Raw genomic sequence first — 23,063 nt, 5'->3', positions numbered from 1 at the left:
CAACAGCCGAATGGACCAAGCAGAAGAAAGGATATCAGAGGTCGAAGATCAACTCAATGAAATAAAATGGGAAGGCAAGACTAGAGAAAAAAGGGTAAAAAGGAATGAACAAAGTCTCCAAGAAATGTGGGATTATGTGAAAAGACCTAATCTACGTTTGATAGGCGTACCCGAATGCGACGAAGAGAATGAATCCAAGCTGGAAAATACTCTTCAGGATATTATCCAGGAAAACTTCCCCAACCTAACAAGGCAGGCAAACATTCAAGTCCAGGAAATACAGAGAACACCACAAAGATATTCGTCAAGAAAAGCAACCCCAAGGCACATAATCGTCAGATTCACCAGGGTCGAAATGAAGGAGAAAATACTAAGGGCAGCCAGAGAGAAAGGTCGGGTTACCCATAAAGGGAAGCCCATCAGACTCACAGCTGATCTCTCAGCAGAAACCCTACAAGCCAGAAGAGAGTGGGGGCCAATATTCAACATCCTTAAAGAAAAGAACTTTCAACCCAGAATCTCCTATCCAGCCAAACTAAGCTTCATAAGTGAAGGAAAAATAAAATCCTTTGGGAACATGCAAGTACTCAGAAATTTTGTCACCACCAGGCCAGCTTTACAAGAGCTCCTTAAAGAGGCTCTACACATATAAAGGAACAACAAGTACCAGCTCAACTAAAGGGCAAAACAGCCAGCTAGCACCAAAATGGCAGTATCAAATTTGCACATAACAATATTAACCCTAAATGTAAATGGACTAAATGCCCCAATAAAAAGACACAGACTGGCAAATTGGATAAAAAGACAAAACCCATCAGTGTGCTGTATCCAGGAAACCCATCTCACATGCAAGGATACACAAAGGCTCAAAATAAAGGGATGGAGGAAGATTTACCAAGCAAATGGAGAGCAAAAAAAAGCAGGAGTTGCAATTCTCATCTCTGATAAATTAGACTTTAAAGCAACAAAGATCATAAGAGACAAAGAGGGACATTACATAATGGTAAAAGGATCAATGCAACAAGAAGAGTTAACGATCCTAAATATATACGCACTCAATACAGGAGCACCCAGATACATAAGGCAAGTTCTTAATGACTTACAAAGAGACTTAGACTCCCACACAATAATAGTGGGAGACTTTAACACCCCATTGTCAACATTAGACAAATCAACCAGACAGAAAATTAACAAGGATATCCAGGACTTGAACTCAGACCTGGACCAAGCAAACCTAATAGACATTTACAGAACTCTCCACCCCAAATCTACAGAATATACATTTTTCTCAGCACCACATCACACCTACTCTAAAATTGACCACATAATTGGGTGTAAATCACTCCTCAGCAAATGCAAAAGAACAGAAATCATAACAAACAGTCTCTCAGACCACAGTGCAATCAAGTTAGAACTCAGAATTCAAAAACTAACCCAGAACCGCACAGTTTCATGGAAACTGAACAACTTGCTCTTGAATGTTGACTGGATAAACAATGAAATGAAGACAGAAATAAAGATGTTCTTCGAAACCAACGAGAATGAAAACACAACATACCAGAATCTCTGGGACACATTTAAAGCAGTCTCTAGAGGAAAATATATAGCAATAAGTGCCCACATGAGAAGCAAGGAGAGATAAAAAATTGACACCCTATCATCAAAACTGAAAGAGCTAGAGGAGCAAGATCAAAAAACTCAAAGTCTAGCAGAAGACAAGAAATAGCTAAGATCAGAGCAGAACTGAAGGAGATAGAGACACAAAAAACTCTTCAAAAAATCAATAAATCCAGGAGCTGGTTTTTTGAAAAGATCAACAAAATAGACAGACCACTAACCAGATTAATAAAAAAGAAAAGAGAGAATAACCAAATTGATGCAATAAAAAACGATAAAGGGGATATCACCACAGATTCCACAGAAATTCAAACCATCATCAGAGATTATTACAAACAACTCTATGCACACAAACTAATAAAGCAATTAAGAGCTTACCACCCAAAAAAAAGCCCAGGTCCAGATGGGTTCACAGCCAAATTCTACCAGACATACAAAGAGGAGCTGGTACCATTTCTTCTGAAACTATTCCAAACAATACAAAAAGAGGGAATTCTTCCCAAATCATTTTATGAGACCAACATCATCCTGATTCCAAAACCCGGCAGAGACTCAACAAGAAAAGAAAACTTCAGGCCAATATCCATGATGAACATAGATGCAAAAATCTTCAATAAAATACTGACAAGCCGATTGCAACAGCACATCCAAAAGCTTATCCACCATGATCAAGTAGGCTTCATCCCAGGGATGCAAGGCTGGTTCAACATACGCAAGTCTATAAACGTAATTCACCACATAAACAGAACCAAAGGCAAAAACCACATGATTATCTCAATTGATGCAGAGAAGGCCTTTGACAAAATTCAACAGCCCTTTATGCTAAAAACCCTCCATAAGCTAGGTATTGATGGAACGTATCTCAAAATAATAAAAGCTATTTGTGACAAACCAACAGCCAGTATCATACTGAATGGGCAAAAACTGGAAGCATTCCCCTTGAAATGTGGCACCAGACAAGGATGCCCTCTCTCACCACTGCTATTCAATATAGTATTAGAAGTTCTAGCCAGCGCAATCAGGCAAGAAAAAGAAATAAAGGGCATTCGAATAGGAAAGGAGGAAGTCAAATTGTCTCTATTTGCAGACGACATGATTGTATATCTACAAGACCCCATCATCTCAGCCCCAAACCTCCTGAAACTGATACGCAAGTTCAGCAAAGTCTCAGGATACAAAATCAATGTGCAAAAATCACATGCATTTCTATACACCAATAACAGACTTAAAGAGAGCCAAATCAAGAACAAACTTCCATTCACAATTGCCACAAAGACAATAAAATACCTAGGAATACAACTAACAAGGAATGTAAAGGACCTCTTCAAGAAGAACTACAAGCCACTGCTCAACGAAATAAGAGAGAACACAAACAGATGGAGAAACATTCCATGTTCATGGTTAGGAAGAATCAATATCGTGAAAATGGCCATACTGCCCAAAGTAATTTACAGATTCAATGCTATCCCCATCAAGCTACCAATGACCTTCTTCGCAGAACTGGAAAAAACTACCTTAAACTTCATATGGAACCAAAAGAGAGCCCACATAGCCAAGTCGATTCTAAGCAAAAAGAACAAAGCAGGGGGCATCACACTACCAGACTTCAAACTATACTACAAGGCTACAGTAATCAAAACAGCATGGTACTGGTACCAAAACAGAGATATAGACCAATGGAACAGAACAGAGGTCTCGGAGGCAACACAACATATCTACAACCATCTTATCTTTGACAAACCAGACAAAAACAAGCAATGGGGAAAAGATTCCCTGTTCAATAAATGGTGTTGGGAAAGCTGGCTAGCCATGTTCAGAAAGCAGAAACTGGACCCCTTCCTGACACCTTACACTAAAATTAACTCCAGATGGATTAAAGACTTAAACATAAGACCTAACACCATAAAAACCCTAGAAGAAAATCTAGGCAAAACCATTCAGGACGTAGGTGTAGGCAAGGACTTCATGACCAAAACACCAAAAGCATTGACAACAAAAGCCAAAATAGACAAATGGGACCTAATCAAACTCCACAGCTTCTGCACAGCAAAAGAAACAATCATTAGAGTGAATCGGCAACCAACAGATTGGGAAAAAATTTTTGCAGTTTACCCATCTGACAAAGGGCTGATATCCAGAATTTACAAAGAACTAAAACAGATTTACAAGAAAAAAACTAACAAGCCCATTCAAAAGTGGGCAAAGGATATGAACAGACACTTTACAAAAGAAGACATACGTGAGGCCAACAAACATATGAAAAAATGCTCATCATCACTGGTCATCAGAGAAATGCAAATCAAAACTACATTGAGATACCATCTCACGCCGGTTAGAATGGCGATCATTAAAAAATCTGGAGACAACAGATGCTGGAGAGGATGTGGAGAAATAGGAACACTTTTACACTGTTGCTGGGAGTGTAAATTAGTTTTGTGGAAGACAGTGTGGCACCTCCTCAAGGACCTAGAAATAGAAATTCCATTTGACCCAGCAATCCCATTACTGGGTATATATCCAAAGGATTACAAATCGTTCTACTATAAGGACACGTGCACACGAATGTTCATTGCAGCACTGTTTACAATAGCAAAGACCTGGAACCAACCCAAATGCCCATCAACGATAGACTGGATAGGGAAAATGTGGCACATATACACCATGGAATATTATGCAGCCATCAAAAACGATGAGTTTGGGTCCTTTGTAGGGACATGGATGAACCTGGAAACCATCATTCTCAGCAAACTGACAGAAGAGCAGAAGATCAAACACCGCATGTTCTCACTCATAGGTGGGTGTTGAACAATGAGAACACATGGACACAGGGAAGGGAGCACTACACACTGGGGTCAGTTGGGGGGAAATAGGGGAGGGACGGTGGGGGGTGGGAAGCTGGGGAGAGATAGCAAGGGGAGAAATGCCAGATGTAGGTGATGGGGAGGAAGGCAGCAAATCACACTGCCACGTGTGTTCCTATGCAACAATTTTGCATGTTCTTCACATGTACCCCAAAACCTAAAATGCAATAAAATAAATAAATGGGAAAAAAAAGTTAGATGGGCATGGTGATGGATGCCTGTAGTCTCAGCTACTTGGGAGGCTGAGGCAGGAGAATTGCTTGAATCCGGGAGGTGGAGGTTGCAGTGAGCCAAGATTGCACCACTGCACTCCAGCCTGGGTGACAGAGTGCACCCAAAAAAAGAAAAAAAGAAAAAGAAAATTACCACCAACTTATCAACTTGAAACTATACCTGTTTATTAGTTCACTATTGGTGCATGTCATAAGTCTAGCACAGTGTGGCCAGAATCTCTGCTTAAGTTCTCACAAGGCCGTATCAAGATGTCTGCTTAGCTGCATTCTCATCTGAAGGTTTAGGGTCTTCTTCCAAGCTCATGTGGTTGTGTCAGAATTCAGTTCCTTGAGATTGTGGGACTGAGGTCTCTGCTTCATTGTTGGCTGTCAGCTTGGGTGCCTCTCTCTGCTCCTAGAGGCTATTCTCATTCTTCCTTGCTTCATTTTCAGCCAACAACAACGCGTCAAGTATAGCACACCTCTCAAATCTCTTTAACTTCTGCCACCAGCCTGAGAAATCTCTCCACTTTTAAGGGCTCATGTAATTAGACAAGCCGCACCTTATACTCTCCCTATTTTAAGGTCAACTATGCCATGCAAAAATCACAGGAGTGACATCTCATCATAGTCACAGATTCAGTGGATTAGGGGATAGAATCTTGGAGAGTGGCATTTTATTTTCATTTTTTATTTATTTTGAGATGGGCTCTCACTCTGTTGCCCAGGCTGGAGTGCAGTGGTATGATCTCTGCTTACTGCAACCTCTGTCTTCCTGGCTCAAACCATTCTCTTGCCTCAGCCTCCCAAGTAGCTGGGAGTATAGGTGTCCACCAAAACACCCCATTAATTTTTGTATCTTTAGTAGAGATGGGGTTTTACTATGTTGGCCAGGCTGGTCTTGAACTCTTGACCGAGGCCACCCACCTCGGCCTCCCAAAGTGCTGGGATTACGGGAATGAGCTACCATGCTTGGCCAGGAGTAGTGGCATTTAGAATGATGCTTACCACAGTGTGTCTTTTAATTGTTGTTGTTGTTGCTTTTCTGCATCATAGATTGAAAGATAAAAATACGGACATTGGAGCCAAACTGCTGACATTCTAATTCCGGCTCCAATATTTACTAGCAGTACAAACTTGAGGAAGTTGTTTAACCTCTTAGTTCCTCAATTTTCTTATCTGAAAAATGGGGTAATAAATAATAGTATGGGTTTTACTGAGTCATTTAACACTTTAAATGAGCTACTGTGCCAGAAAATAACTTGTCACAGTGTAAGCAGTATGTTGGACTTTGTTATTATTATAATTGATCTGATTATTACATATCCACTAATTTCGAGTTCATATTACTACTCTTCTTAGAGCAAATCCATCACCTTATTTCTCTGGATTTTAGCTTCTCTGTAAATTTTGCTATTATTTAACTGTCAAAAATATAACATATCTAGTCTGTTGGGCTGCTACATAACAAAATATCATAAACTAAATGGCTTATAAACAACAGAAATGTATTTCTTATGGTTCTGGAGGCTGTGTAGCGTACAACCAACACAGTGGCAGATTTGGTATCTGGTGAGGGTCCTCTTCCTGATTCATAGATAACGCCTTCCAGCTGTATCCTCACATAAAGGAAGGGGCAGGCAGCTTTCATGAGGGCACTAATAAAAGCCAGGGCCTCTCTTACAAACACATGCACGAGGAGTACTCGTGACCTAATCATTTATCAAGGTCCCCCCTCCTAATATCATTAAGTTAGGGATTAGCTTTGAACATATGAATTTTGGGAAGATACAAATATTCAGACCATAGCAATTTATAATGCAAAGGATACATCTAAAAGAAATTTAAGAGTCTCTAACCTAAAGTAAACAACAAAGCATTTGTTTACATAAAAGGAAACTATGTTTATTTATAGAGTTTCTTTTAAGCAAAGGAAACATAGCAGATTCAGTTGCTTCCATTATAAACTTGAGACTAGAACTATAGAACCGTTTTTAGCGCCATACCTATTTTTTTAAATGGTCTTTAATTCCATGTTATGACCAAGAGAAAAAAAATTATGTAAAAAGGTAGGGACAGGAAGCTTAGGGAAGAACACAGAGAGTGAAAGGAGACTGTGGAAGGAAAGGTAGAAGGTGTAATAGGAAAGGGAATAGAGAAGAAAAGAAAGAAACAGAGGCAAGAGGAGAGGAAAAACTACTTAGAGAAGGAGAAGGTAAGGAAAAAGGGGAAAACGGTGGCAAAATTTGTTGAGTACCAATTAGGTGCCTGCCATAGCTAAGAAGTTAGGTTATCTCACCTCAGAACATCTCAGTGAAGTAGGTTTTACTGTTACCACTTTACAAATGAGAAAATAGTTATTAAGTGAGTTTATTGTCCAAGGTCAATTATGTTATATACAGAAGTTAGAACCCACATCTTTCCAGAGCTAATTATAATGTCCTTCTCCCATGTCCTTAAGGACTAATGATGAAATAAAACATACTCCTCACGGCCTGTTGGTCCAGCCTCAGTGTTCCTGTCATACTGAGAAAAGATTTAATCAGGCTTAGTCGAGGCTTTGCTGTTACTGTCTGTTAGCATTACCTACGCATCTTAATTATTTGAGTCAGGACATTTGGATTTTATTTAAAGAGGATCCCAAATGATTTATGTCCCAGGATAAGTCACTCCTCTGAGCTGCAGAATCCCCCTCTATAAAATGTATGCCTTAGACTAGACCACCTGCCAAATGCTGAAAATCTATACTTATTAGGTGTCTTCACATAGGCAAAGGCTGTAATGTGGATTAGAGAGTAGGTAAATTTTGTTGCTCTAGTTAGAAGCACTGTAAAAACTTTTGCAGGTTGCTCATCGTGCAACCTTAGTAGGCAATATTCATACAGAGTCATAGGCCATGGCCCCGGCTCCGGGAAGCCAAAATAAAAACCAATGGGTAGAGGTCAAAAAAAGGAAATTGTGGCTCAGTAGAAAAATGACAAACTCTGTTATGTTCAGAATTACCTCTAAACATTGTAAAAAACGTTACCTTTGGGAGTTCTAAAGCAGAGAACACATGATGTAGGAATTCTACCATTGCATTTGAGTTTAGAGAGTACCTAAGTAACATTCAGAACTGGATTTTTAATGTGGTCAAAGCTAGCTGGGTGATCTTCTTAAAATCATTAAGATGTAATTTTCTGAGTTATTATTACTATGGCTACAAAAATAGTGCCGAACTATATGGCTACTGAGGTAAGAGACTGTGTGTGTGTGTGTGTGTGTGTGTGTGTGTGCACGCGCGCGTGTGTGTGTCTACATCCAACATCACTCTATCTCTGCAAAACATCCTGCATATGAAGAAAACTCAAGAAATGTTAGCTTTCATTATCATTATTATCGTTACAACTCTCAGTGAAGTTTCTAGCACAGCAGAGCGTTGCTTTACCTCTGTAGCCGTGGGGTTGCCACAGTGTTTGCAGGCAAAGAATGATGGCACTCCCAGAGATCTCACTTTTCATTCTTAATTGTAGAGCAAACATGTAACCTAAAATCTATTTCAAACTTATAGCCAGAATTTGGTTAAAGGGTGGAGGTTTTCCCCTTCTTGTAGATAAACAGAGTGGTTAAAAATGATGATTATGGCCCGCCATAATATTCATTTAGAGATAATTTTTAAATTATCCTCTAAAAAGTCTATTTTAAAATAACTTTAAAAACGGACCTTCTTTAGGGCCCAGTGTTAGCAAACAGAATCCCCACTATGACTCACAGAATTATACAGCATCTTTTTCAAACCTTTCACTCTAGCGGGTATATGTCCTCATTGAGAAATTAATTTAGTTAATTCAGCTTAAAAATTCCACTGTCAAAAAGCTTATTTCCTGTGGGAGTATCTTTTTTTGTTGATAAAAGATGCAGATGAACCTGAAAAAAAATGTGAGTCTCTTCCTCAAGCTGTAAACATGCAGCTGTCAAAAGTAATCACTACATCACAAAAGCTGGATAAGGAATCAAAGTATTTTCGTTGATTCATAAGTAAAACAGCAAAGAAGCTTATTTATGCTTAATGAAAAAAAAGACTGAGGAAGTACTACGAAGCTTACATTTCTCCTACTTAAGTCACAGTCCTCGATGTGGCTCCAAGCAAGCTAACGTCATTCTTACCTACGGGACTTCACTTGCATTATTTGATAAGACTCTGTCCTTGATTAAATTTGAGTCAGGCTTCTCTGGATCCTATTCTCAATTAGGCCTCGACCTTAGGCTTTTTATTTGGCCTCTTTAGCCCGGTTTTAGCAAGAATCCTCCTGAGTCAGTTTTCAAAAATCTCTCTCCCTTGGTATCTGATCAAATTCCTTATCCCATAGTCTTGATAATTTATCAGCCTGGACTGCCTTCAACAAGAATCCTGCCAAGTCCCTTTAGCCAGAATTCCCCTTACCCTTGACTTTTTGTCTCAGTAATTTTCCAGGCACTAACTGCCACCCTTACTCCACAGCTCTTTGGCTATACGTCTTCACTTGTGCTTGTTGTATTCAGAGTTAAGACCAATCTCTCTCCCCTGCTGCAAAATCTCCATTGCAGTGATCCCTCCTGAATAAACTCTTCCTTACAGTCATTCACAAGTGACATAAATATTTTTTATTTAACACATCCTTCCTATCTTACCTCCCACATTAATTTTCACTTCTTCCTCTTCTCCACTTTATTCATTTATTTATTAAAAAATTCATTTCTTCAGCAAGAGTTTATTTTGCCACTTATACATATGTAACTGCTTGGCCTGAGGGGATTCACAACCTAGTAGAAGTGCTAAAATGACATTAGGTCATGTTATTCTTCCTGAAAAATCTCTCCTAATTTTTCCAACCTGTAGTGCCTCTTAGCTAAGGTTTTGATCTCATAGCATTTTATGTTATTTACCCCATGAGGGTAACTCTTATTTCCCACAATTAAGTTCTTTAAACAAAGTGACCCAGCTCAACTAACTACTGCTATCACTGAGAAGTACCTGGCTGCAGTTCCTCCACCAACCTAAACTCACCATGTGCTTTTTTTTTTTTTTTTTTGCTTTGCTTTTTGAGACATGGTCTCTGTCACCGAGGCTGAAGTGCAGTGGTGTGATCTCAGATCACTGGGATCAGGTTGAAGCCATTCTCCTGCCTCAGCCTCCAAAGTAGCTGGGATTACAGATACTTACCACCATGCCCCAGCTACTTTTTGTATATTTAGCAGAGATGAGGTTTTGCCATGTTGACCAGGCTGGTCTTGAACTCCTGACCTCAAGTGATCTATCTGCCTTGGCCTCCCGAAGTGCTGGGATTATAGGTATGAGCCACTGAGCAAGACCACCCTATGCTCTTCATCTAAATCAGCCTGGTTTCCCTTTTTTCTGAGGGACAACTTGTTCTTTTCTCTGTATTCCCACTCAGATCTGTAGGATTAATGAAATAATCATTCAAGACTCAGAGGAAATCTTCCTAGGGGAAGGTTTTTTAGACTCTGTTTTTCTCTCTCTAAACTCCTAGAGAAAGCCCCATAAATGGTTGCTGAATCTGAGAATACATACAATGTCTGTAACACTGCATTATTTTGTTAATGCTACTTATAGTGTATTGTTTGGATAATTATATTATTTGCCCATTAGTTCATATTTATGTTCTTTCTAACTAGACTGAAGGCCTCATCCAAACAAAAGATTTATCTTCATCCCCTCCTCACAGTGCCTGGCTCAATGTTCAGTGTAGCCATCAACAAACACAAATCAAATACTAGCTGAAATTCAGTCAGTAGCAAGAGATCTGCAAAGTCATTTCAGGAAGCTTGCCTTAAAAACCTCTTTCAAGTACAGAACTTTTGTAGGATTATTATTCTTCAAGGGTACAAATGTGTCTCATTAATGCAGCAGATTTCCTTCCAAAATTATTCTCCTGTTTCAGATCTTTACCTGAGTCTGCCATCCTCTGCTGCAGCACCTCCTGGTATAATCTTCGTAATAAATATGCCAGGATCATCTCCAATGTGGGGATTATCTGTCCCCCCAGCAATACTGAAGCCCAGGCCAGAATTCCCCTGTAGAAACAAAAAGCAGATATTAAATGATGTGTCTGTCACCTAAAACCTAGTTCCTCTTGCTCTCCACATTATCATATTACTACTCAAATGGAAATCAGGTGACAACAGTCTTGTATGCTAAACCATAAGTGCACAGTTAGCAGACAAAGGAAGGTCAGGAAAAACACTCAGGTTTATTTCTGCACTGTAAGGGTGCAAGAGGCATTATATTTTTGCTTTTAAAAATTGCTTCCTTTATGGAGCTATTAAAATCACCTTTATGAAGCAGGAGATGAAAACTTATAAACTGTGTAATATGAAAAATATAAAGAATCATTAGAATATCAATTGTAAAAATTATACATTCATGTGAAAAAACATGGAAAAAAGTTACATGAAAGTATCTGATTTAATAGAAGAGTGAGCTTGGGTGTTTTCATTTTCTTATTTCTGGTATTGTTGTTCTATTATCACTTATCTGTCAAATAAATGTGTTTCGATGTAACAGAAAACTTCCACTTCAGAAGACAGGGCCCCTTCTAGAGTCATAATAAACTAGAGATACTTTTGAACAATAAACAGGCTTTAATTTGCAACAGCAATAGAAAAGGCATGCAATAGCGCTGTAGCATGTAAATCTGAGTAGCTTGTATTCTAATAAAGCTTTTATACTTACTCTTGTAGATTATAGTAATTGACATCCACTGTGTGTGTATATATACATATACATATTCATATATGTGTTAATCTCCTTCTAAAGATATATAGATCTAAGGATATATATGCACATATGTATGGAAGGATGTGTATATATATCCTTCTAAAATTTGTTTGTAAGGCAAAATTAAAAGTCCCCCCCAAATCCACAAACCATCTTATCTCTTATTTAGTCTCTTTTAATCCCTCTCTCCATGGCTACATATGATTTCATAACTGTGTTGTAATTTTTTCCAAATCACATTATATTTTATGCCCTTTCTGTGTCATAGCTAGGTAGTCTTTATTTTATTTATTTATTTATTTATTTAGAGATGGAGTCTTGCTCTGCTGCCCAGGCTTGAGTGCAGTGGTGCAATCTCGGCTCACAGCAACCTCCACCTCCTGGGTTCAAGCAATTCTCCTGCCTCAGCCTCTTGAATAGCTAGGACTCCAGGCATGTGCCACCACGCCTGGCTAATTTTTGTATTTTTAGTAGAGACAGGTTCACCATATTGGTCAGGCTGGTCTTGAACTCCTGACCTCATGATCCATCCAGGTAGTCAGTCTTCATAATTATTCATCATAAATGGCTTGTCATGTTTCATCAAGGTCACATATCATCACTTATTTTAACAGTCCCTTGTCACCAGATATTAAATTTCTCTACATATTCTTATAACAAATAGAACTTACTAAATTTATGATCACTTGATTAATTTCCACTCTTGGGTAAAAAGAGATGAGGACTACAAATTTAGTAGTTATTCCAGCAAAATTAATTAGGGCACTCGATTAGTCAGAAAGGTTCAATGTCAAGATCAGCTATAACTTGATAGCTATACCACTACAAATGTCAAGGTAATGTTTAGCAATTTTTATTGACTGAATTAATAAAACTGAATTCCAGAGGGTTGTTTTTACAATTATACATGTATTACATACGTTGAAAGGGTGAAATGAATAACTCAGCTATGGCAACTAAAATCCCACATCTTCATACTTCTGATGTCTTCTCTAATTCTGTTTGCCCTTTGAAAAATTTCAGTGTTCACTGAACAGAGCTATTAATAGCAGTCATATAAACACAAATTTATTTAACATTTATTAAATATAACCTCTGTGCCTGGTACTGGACTAAGTCCTGGACTTACAGTAATAAAAATGTCAGTTTATAAGGCACATGAAGAGGAAATGCAAGTGTAGGAGTGGCTAAGAGGAGAACCAAACACAATGACTTAGTGACATAGTGGGAAGAACTCATGTAAAAGCCCTTAGGTGAGAAAGGGCATGCCCGACCCAAGGAACAGACAATAAAGTTGGAACAAAGAAAGCAAGAAGGAGAATTGGATAGATATGCCTTAATCATGAGATTTACAAAAGCAGAATGTATGAGAAAGCATTTTGGATTTTAAATACTTATTGACACCAAATGATTGTGTTAGTATTGGTTGAGAATTTCCTATGCAACTGACTAAACTAAGGCTGTAGAGGTTAAGGCCAGATGATTTCAGCCTTCATGGATATTCAAAGCATAGCAGAAAAAGCAGTGACACTCTGGTATCTGGTGATCAGCATTTTTCACATACTGTGTAACGTCAACTGCACTGTCAAGTAAGTAGCCATGGAGATAGTGTTTAGTGGACTTAATGAGGCAGTTCTCTAAGATCCAGAGGTTTGGGAAAGAAAAAATGGGAGGATGAGTATTTTCAATGTAATTTGGGTCAAACTCTAAGTACATCAACTAGAATGTATTCGTTTCACTGTAGTTAGCATCTCAGAAATAATAATTTCTTGATTAATGAGAGTAGGGAAGGAGGCAGACAGAGATTGGGTGATAACCAAATGCTTTCTCCTAATAATGTCAACACGTTTGGAGAGGGTACTCAACACTTTGTCATCTGAGAAAGATATTCATGATCTAACTCTTAACCTTGTCAACTTTATTTCCAGCTTCACACTTTACCACGCAGAAACAATGAACTGAACTGCAGGCTCTTTTCTGCACAGACCTCACTGTATTTCATCTCTTGGTGTTTATTCATGCGATTTTCTCTACCAGAAACTTCACGTCTTCTTGACTAGTTGAATTCTTTCCACTTTCGGAGATGTGACTCAGACAGTACCTGCTCGAGGTAATACTAAATTATCACCCCAACTCTTCTCTAGATACATCACTTTTCTGTGTTTTTGCAGATTTTTAGGCTTCCTTGTGTTATGCATTGTGTTATTTTGTAGTTGTCTGTTTCGGAATCTATCTTTCCTTTAAATTGGGCTTCTAGAAGGCAGGATCTGTGTAGTATTCATCTTTGTTTAATTGGAGACTTGTCTAGCACACAGTATTGACACTAAATACCTGATGAATGAATGAACAGAAAAACCAGCCTACTAAGAATGTTTGTGCCCTAACAAGAAGACTCAAAATGGACACAATAGAAATGTGCAATGCGTTAAGGAATACAATGTCGAAGTAGAAGCCATTTTGCTCTATGTGGCTGCAAGAATAAAAAAGTAGAAAGCTCAGGCATTCAAATTGTGGCGCAGCTAAAGGCTGACAGATAAGATAGAAGTGTTCAGGTTGGAGATGCACTATGCTGGAAGGGATAGAGGGTCCTTCACTCAAGAGGTATTTGGCTAGTCACTGGGCATAAGGCACTCAGGCATCTATTGAAAGGTTAAAGTGGATGATTTTAAAGGATTCTTTTGGTAAATGTAGGAAGACTGCTCTTGCCAACAGAGAAAAGGGGATGTTTTAGGGACATTTAGTTGGGTGGGGGGCGTAGATAACTGTCAAATTCTTAAAACTTAATCTGTGAATCAACATATCTTTGAAATAATAGTTTGATATCAACTTAGAAACATTTAACCATTTTTTTTTAAAGAATTGACTGCAACATGGAGAAAATTGTGGCTCTGCCATTTTCTAATGTACATCCCCCAGTCCCCAAACCCACTCTGAGGAAAAGAATGAATATATTTAGGAAATCTACAATGGAAAACAGGTAGGTAGAGACAGAAGGTGTAACTTGCCCTGTATTTCTGGTCCCAAAGGATCCCTGAAAGCTTTTGTGTTTCAATTAAAACTAGCCTGCCAGCTGGGTTCTTTACAAGAGATTCATCTGAATTCCGCCAAGGAAATGATTTAAAGAGCTTTCACCTCCCTTTATTGTTCTCTTCCAGCCTTCCCTTTTAAGTCTTTGCTACCAGCCACCAGCATTTAGTAGAAAGAAGGACAGATGCAAAAGTGTCAGTGAAATTGCTGCCTGCTGCTCTCTACAGCTAAATCACTTCAATCCCCTGACAATCGTCCCAGAGCCTGCCAGCTGCATGGACAGATCTCAGCTCCTCTCTTCTCTGAGCAGCAATCTCTCCACGTGAACAGGCAGACCCTTGGTTGACACTCTTAGATCCTAAAAATTGTGACTAATTAACTGAGTGTTGATCCCTGATGCAGTCAATGGAAACTTCGAAGTGCCATGCTGGTAAGGGCAGTCCCTGTAAAAGGGTTCTGGGTGGGATGCTGTGTCCTTGCAGTTGGGCAGATTCCATGATGGATGAATGTCACTGGCATGGACCATTTTTTCTCCTAATTGTTCACATTTGCTGACTCTTCCCAGGAGCACAAACGCATTCTCTAGCCAAATGGCAGTTCCTGTTTCATATACTACACGCCATCTCCTCACAGAGAGAGAATCCACAAAAAGGAAAGACGGTTTTCAAATATTATAAATATAATGTCTCCAGGAAAGCCCCACTTTTATTAAAAGTTTATTTCCCAAATGAAAATTACTCTCAAAATGAGGTTATATATAATAATAATAATAAAAAGAAGTAGCAATGTTATAATCACAGTCATTTATATATAATGTTCTACTAACAAGGAATTTTTATTTCTAGAATTTTCCTACTTTAAAATACTGCTTGACCTGATCATTTGATTCTAGGATTTTATTCTAAAGAAATAATCAGAGAAGCATGAAAAGATTTGTGTTCAAGGCATGTTGCATTGTTTTTCTAATGTTAAAAAAACAACTGAAAACTGACATCCATATAATGGAGAAATGATTAAAATACTGTGGTACATTTATCTGAATGTGTGGATAGTTTGGAGTCATTAAAATTGTAATGCTATTGAATAATAATGACATGGACTTAAACCAGGTGCCCATCAATGGTGGACTAAAAGAAAATGTGGTACATATATACCATGGAATACTACACAGTCATAAAAAAGAATAAAGTCATGTCCTTTGTAGCAACATGAATGCAGCTAGAGGCCATTATCCTAAGTAATCCAAAAACAGAAAACCAAACACTGCATGTTCTCGCTTGTAAATGGGAGCTAAACACTAGGTACACATGAACATAAAGATGGAGACAACAGATACTGAGGAGTACAAGAGGGAAGGAGGAGGGAAGGGGAAAAACGTTAAAACACTGCCTATCTGGTGCTATCCTCACTTTTTAGGTGATAGATTCAATTGTACTCCAAATCTCAGCACCATGCAATATATCTTTTTAACCAATATGCATGTGAACCCTCAGAATCTAAAATAAAGATTAAAAATAAAAAATAAAATATATTTTCAGTTCTATTAATAAAAATGGAAAATGTTGATTATATGAATGTGAGAAAAAAGTGACATTTTAATTACAGTATGATTGCCACTGAAGATATTTAAAATGACTTAATTTTAACAAGAAACTTATGAATTTAAACTAATAGTAAAATTGCTTAAATAATTTAAAGTACCTAAGAAGGGGATTTTAAAAAATTATATAGCCCCAAGTAAAATGCTAAAAGTATTTTCAAGAGAACTAACATTTATTGCATGTTTATTCTATGCTAAACACTAATATAGGTTTCTTACAATTTCCTTTGTGGTGGATTGTATTATTCTCTTTTTAGATATTAAAGTGAAAATCAACAAGAAAACAAACAAAAAATGAGGCTGAGAGGAGTGAAGTAACTCACTTGTCAGGCTTCAATTACTGTTTTATTTTCTTAATCTCACATTGTCTCTTCTGAGTTCAAAAACTAATTTGATGGTAGGGAAATAAGAGAAATTTTAGTTCTAATGAACCACTTCATTGGATTTTTGGAAAAGATTTAAGCTTCTATCAGCATTGTGAAAATATTTCAAAACATTTCTAAGAAAGTAGTATGGTTGAATGGAAAAGCATAGGTCTGGGTCGTTTTTTATGAAATTTATCCAATGCCACACAGATAGCAATGGCAGAGGTCTGGGTCATTTTTATGAAATTTATCCAAATTCTGCCATTGCTATCTGTGTGGCATTGGATAAATTTCATAACATTGAGTCTAGTTTTGTCATCTGTCAAATGGAGATAATGAGATGAAGGCAAACGTCACAGGCTTTCACCTCATTATCTCCACAAGCACAGCACGTGGGTGAGGATCAAGCAATGTTAGTTCAATTTCTTTGATTTCATTCCTTTGGTTTGATGCATAGCACTGTTTAAAGGGTCCTTACGAGTTTGAGGGCAGCAAGGGAGAACAGATGTCGGACAACGTATTCTTTAATTCATGCCTTAATTATTGATCCAACAAATATGACTCAATGCATTTTAACCTACACTGATAATATATGGCACTTTTCTTAATAAAATAACTTAGCCAGAAATACTAAATTTGGGGGAAAGATGAGGTTACAGTATTAAAACCTTAGATAAATAACAGCTAGATAAAGAAAGACTCAAACAGTGTTTTTTAACCTTCTAATATCCATGTTCTAGCTGATAAATGTTGAAATTGTATATTCCTCTCAACGACCTCAAGATTCCTATATGCTTTCCTTAACCCAGGACCATCTGTCAATTCCTTTTGCTACTTGCTAACCATCATCAATATTCAAGTTTACTTTCTGCTATTTGCTCCAGCAAAGACTTTTGTTTATTTTAATTTAATAGCATTTGTACTACAAAACAATATATATGTTGTTTTCAAATATAATATACCTCAGCCCCTAAACTGTTAATTTCTGATATGCACCCAGATTAAAAATTACTAGCCTACCACTTGAACATTGGCCAATGAAGATAATAGAATAGTGAACAATATAAGTAGGTAGAATAAAGATATCAAAAAGATTAAAACAGGTAATAAGGAGTTAAAATAAAGAACTATTTAAGCTACATGCCAGAAGAAAAATGTCACTTGATAGAAAGGCGTGTTGGTTGGCAAATAATCTTCCAAATTGCCCTGGAAGTCATTTTACTTTGAACAGTAAATCTGGAGTGGTACAATGAATAAAAAGGTGTATTTTTCATATACATTACTTGTTAAAATTATTTAAAGTCTTTCTCACATCCACTTTCTGTCTCATGTTACCATATCCAAATACGAACAGCCCCAGGTCTATTACAAGGATGTAAAGGTGAGAAAATAAAGCAGACATTTCTAACTACCACTGCTAAATAAAAATTTTTTCCCTCAATTTTTAATTTAATATTTATATGCTAATAATGTATGTGTCCTGGAATAAAGTGCTTAGTCTAGGAATAAGAAATGCCTTTTTCACAATTATACAATCTCCAGGAATTGCATTTAGGATGCCCCACAGTTTGCTCTATTAAATTGTACTTTTCTGGAAGTTGCTGAGTAGAAAGCCCATCAGGAGACTATTTCATTTGGGGATTGGTACATGTTTACATTAAAATGCTTTAACAAGATGGGGAGGGTAGATAGGAGGCAGTTCAACAAATAGGTGGAGAGAGGATGCCAGATTACTGTAGACCAAAGAACTCCTGAGAAGCAAAGAAAAATAAACACACTGAAAGTAGATTATTATCTGCATGTGTGTATGTGTGAGTGTATGTGTGTAAGAGAGAGTTTCAGCCTTAGGGTGTGTGTGTGTGTGTGTGTGTGAGAGAGAGAGAGAGAGAGAGAGAGAGAGAGCAAGAGACAGAGAGAGAAAGGGAGACAGAGAGAGTGTTTTAGCCTTAGGGGAAATACATGGCAGTATCTAAAGAGAAGGAGACAAAGCAGAGGAAATATTTTGGAGGATGGCAGGGAGGGAACTGAAGCATGTCTGTAGTCTTAAGGAAACAAGCCCCTGGGAAAGAGAGATGGAAGGTACAGGAGAGAAGGGAGCATACAAAAAACATCATCCTGAAGGAGGAATGAAAATGGGACCCAGAGTTCAGATTCTTTGAGTCCCACAGTAGGTACTACTTAATTGCATGTGGTATAGCCACATGGTAAAATAGCAGTGTATAAGTTTATATTCTGACATGAAAAGATCTTTACGAAACAGCTATAGGTAAAGCAAGTAGGAGATAATTTAGGATTTAAACTTTGACCTCACTTTACAATATGCATGCATTAAAAAAGTTTAGATGTATGCTCATTAATTTATGTATAGTGGTTGTCACTGACCATCAGCGTTGGAGATATTTTTATTTTGTCATTTTGAGCAGATACATCTTTAATTTTTCCTTATAAATACATCCTGCGATGAGCACAAATGCCTGTATACACATACACACACATATTACACTTATACAACGTGTAACATAGGAACACATGAGTTTGCTTTTGACCAAGCATAACTCAGGCATGGGTAGGGGGAGGGATACTTTCCTCTCTGAGATAAGAGTAACCGAGTTCCTACAGCGAAGTTACAGTATTATTTTAAGGTGGAAGAAATTAAAAGTCATTTTAAGGTAGAGGGGGATGTAAATCAAGCTGAAGGAGATCTTAACTGATTAGATGTCTTTACTCCATATATTTAGAATTCAGGACATCAGAGGGAATGTCTAGAATGAAGCTGAGAACTTAAATAAAGCTTTTAGTGGTTGGAACTGCAGCTTTGAGGCAAAAGAGAGGAGATACTTAGGAATCAGCTGGAGTCTGCTAAGCAGCATCATGGTGGGATGCCATCAGTGCGTTATGGTATTTTCTCCCACAGAGCTTAGTAATTTTGAACAGTGAAAGGGATAATTTGGTTGCTTTAGGGCTGAAGCTTGGGGAAAAATGTCGTTGACTTTGTAATTGATGAGTAGTATGTTAGAAAGGATAGGAAAGTGTGAGAAGCAAGGAGGATGCTCATAGACGGGAAGAACAGAAGAGGGTACAAAGACTGAGATACAACAAGGTGAAAATATAGATTTAAGGAGAACAGGGGATGGAAGAGGGAGCAGCAAGATGTGGATGTTGACAGATTTCAGGGATCAAGATTTCGGAGATAAAGCAGCCAGTCATGTTGGTATAGTAAAGGTCAAGTTATAAGAGTGTATTGAAGTGATGATCAAGTCAGGGTAGTTTAGCTGACATGGAAGTTTCCCATGAAGATAGAAGGAGATTTAAAAAAAAGAGATAGTAAAGAAAGAAAAAATGGCTAATATTTTTCAGCGAAAGTGAGGAAAGACCTAGGGTAGAAGGAGAGAACAATGAAAAGACGAGGAGTATGATGTGAGGCAGTGTGGCAGTTAAGTGCTCCAGGCAGAGCAACAAGATGTGCTAAGGCCTAAAGAAAAAGAGAGCTTGACTTGTTCAAGAAACTAAAATGAGACCAGAATAGTTACGCACTGGTAAGAAAAGGAAGGAAGAGTTGAGGTTAGAGAGGGTACCAGGGGGTCAGACACTGGGGACACAATAGGTTTTGGGGTCATAAAAGGCTTAAAACAGAGGAATTATATTAGCTGATCTAGTTTAAGATTATACTTTTTATTGTGTACAAACTTATTGGAGAGTGCTAAAGGGGGGAACAGGCAGGCAAGTTACTGTAGTCCAGCTCAGAAATTGACGGCATCCGAACTAGGCTGATAGCAACAGGCATGGCAATATTTGAGGCATGATTTGAAGGTAGAAATGACAGGACTTGCTGATGGCTGGAATGTGAAAGGGAGGAAAAGAGAAGAATTCAAAGATGATGCATAGCGGGACAGGGATGCCGTACATGAGATGAGAAGACTGAGGTGAGGATGGGGAAACCAGCTTGGGAGATGTCAATCAAGACTTAGCCTTGGGTCTTTTTCGGTTTGCCAAATATGTTGGTGTTAATGAAGAGAAAGAAAAAATATTGACACATCAGAAACATATAAGCATCACTCATTTAAGTGCTTTCTATATGTCAGGTACTATGCTAGACCTTACAATTGCCTCCTCCAGGAAGTCAAGGTGCTGGCCAGTAAAGAGGGTGGGTTATTGCAGGAATATCAGAAAAAAAGTTCTAAGCAGTTACCTACCTTGGTCCCCACTACTCTTTAAGGGTATATGAGAACGTTTTCTGAGTGACAGGCCCAGGAACATGGGCTTTCCTGGAGAAACTAGGTTATCTGAATAAAGAGCAATATGACAAATGTGATGCTTTACCATGATTAATTCAAGGGTATTATGTATTTAGAATGCTGAATTTAGAATAGGCTTGGTGGATTGAGCCAGAAAGCAAGGAGAGCTATACGGGATCAAATAAAATATTTAAGCTGTGAATTCTTAAGATCTGACTTAAGATGCTGTCAATGATACTCCAACTATAAAATTTCTAAGTGATATCAGTCTTATGTCCTGTAACAGTATGTATCTGAAATGCCACTAGCTGCAAATATGTACTTCTCAACAGCTCCCAGCATAGTTTAATTTGTTGATCATTTTTCCAGTATAAGCTGGTAACAATGGAGTGAGTCCCTCTTTGGTAGTCCCACCAAGTCTTCTGCTTCTAATGACATCTCTGCCTGTGTTTGGTAAAGGATTACAGCAGAGATGTCTATTTAGATTGCTTTGCATATTGAAAATAAGAAAGAAACAAGAATGTTCATCAATTCCTATTACCACTGCAAGAAATCTGATAGTTAGCCTTGACTCCTGCCTGCCCAACGGCCCCTACATTTTATTAAAACTCAAATCTTGTTGATTCTACCCCTGAAATACCCCTTAAATTCATCCAGCTCCTCTCGACTTCTACCACCACTGCTTAGTTTAGAACATCTTTAGTTCTCCTCATTGGTTTCTTAGCTTCTGCACCTGACTCACTTCGCTCCTTCCTTCTCTTGCTAGGATGTGTTCAAAACAACAGATAAACTTGTATTCCTATAAAATCACTTCCCTTTAAAATGGTAACATGCGATTAACCAATTGCATCTCTGACTTAACAAGCCTTTAACACTTACCCTTTGCTTTACCAACCTTGACTAGGCCAAGAGGGATAGAAACAGATACTTGCTGTGTCATCTATTAGGTGCTACTCCCTTGGAATGGATAAAGAAAACAAGCTCTGTAATCACTTCTGCTGTGTTTAGATTCTAGTGCTACTATTTCTTGGCTTGTGACCCTAAACAATTCTCAAATTTTCTGAACTATAGCTTCTTCACCTGAACAAAAGGAATAATAATATCTTTTGCGTTGTTTATAAACCAGTAGTACTCAAAGTATCTTCAAGGTCAAGTAAATAATAATATGTTACTTGTCTTCTTACTATTCTTTTTGGCTTTAAAAAATAAAGCTATTTTTAATTTTTAAATGTTATGTTAGTATGTAATGGGTTTGTTATTGTTATTTATAAATTAACAAATTATTATTTTTAAAAACTTTGAGTTTTAATTTCTAGTATGGTAAATATTGTGGACAGAATGCCTAGAAACAATACAGGAGCTTTCATGAACTTGAACTGTAAAAAGGATCCTGAGACCAAAATGTTTAAGAGCTGTTTTGATAAATACTTTATTATATAATTCTGATAAAGCATTGAACATGATACATTGGAGGGCTCAATAAATGTCAGCAAGCCTATTTACACCAAGGGCTCTAGATAGCATTAGCCAGTGTTATAATTTCTTGAAATTGCCCTTGATTATTATCCATTTTTCTAAATTTGAAAGTGAGCTCAAGGAGCTGAGGCAGCAGAGTGCTTGAGGGGGGGAGGATGGAGGTGGATCCATTACAGTTGAATGCTTATCAAATTAATCATATTGTTCACCACCTCAGAACATGCTATAAGGAACCAACTCCTAAAGAGAAAAGATTTTTCAATTTGATGTGTTTTTCCGCAGCTGCACTGAGATTTGAAAAGCATGCACAGGTTTCCCACTTCCTCATGTCTGGTATGACTTCGCATTCCCTTTTTTTTTTTTTTTTTTTGAGACAGGTTGAAGTGCAGTGGCATGATCTCTGCTCACTGCAACTTCTTTCACTTCAGCTTCCCAAGTAGCTGGCAGTACAGGCATACACAACCACACCTGGCTATTTTTTTATTTTTTATTTTTTTTGTAGAGACAGAGTTTTGCCATGTTGCCCAGCCTTCACATTCTTGTACCAAGTATGCCATCAGTTACAGGCTTCTTAAAGCTATGTTGAGTCTATAGTTTTACATTCCATTTGACAAATGCAAGTCCTATTGCAGCGGTAAGGATTTCAAAGACCTTTTTGTTTTAGGCAACTTTATTTGTAGAGTCTATTTCCTTACTAAAAGACATCATTTGTAAATGTCAAAGCTATGTTAACATCAGCACTTCTTTGACCCAAGAATCCACACTCCCCTCAACTCACTATTGTCACTTGGCTTAAAATCTATTCATTGGTATTCAAACAATTCTAACTTCAGAGTGCTGCCCATAAAACCTAGGCCCAGGAAAAAGAAACATTTTCTGGAAGCAAGTGACTTCAATGCTCCATCACAGGTAT

General features: G+C 37.8%; 1 protein-coding gene across 25 annotated transcripts in view; it reads right to left on the bottom strand.

Moving 5' to 3' along the window:
• The window catches only part of DLG2 (discs large MAGUK scaffold protein 2), a 2,183,817-nt gene that overhangs the window by 618,130 nt on the left and 1,542,624 nt on the right, over positions 1 to 23,063 (bottom strand). For all 25 annotated transcript variants that reach the window (XM_032295960.1, XM_032295961.1, XM_032295962.1 and 22 more), the window contains one exon: positions 10,620 to 10,744. In XM_032295960.1, coding sequence (XP_032151851.1) covers positions 10,620 to 10,744 — 125 coding nt within the window. The remainder of the gene's footprint in view (positions 1 to 10,619; positions 10,745 to 23,063) is intronic.

This window comes from Sapajus apella, unplaced genomic scaffold (assembly GCF_009761245.1).
Source record: "Sapajus apella isolate SASKATOON/1434 unplaced genomic scaffold, GSC_monkey_1.0 scaffold34, whole genome shotgun sequence".
Classification (NCBI taxonomy): domain Eukaryota; kingdom Metazoa; phylum Chordata; class Mammalia; order Primates; family Cebidae; genus Sapajus; species Sapajus apella.
This window is presented reverse-complemented; position numbering and strand designations above follow the sequence as displayed.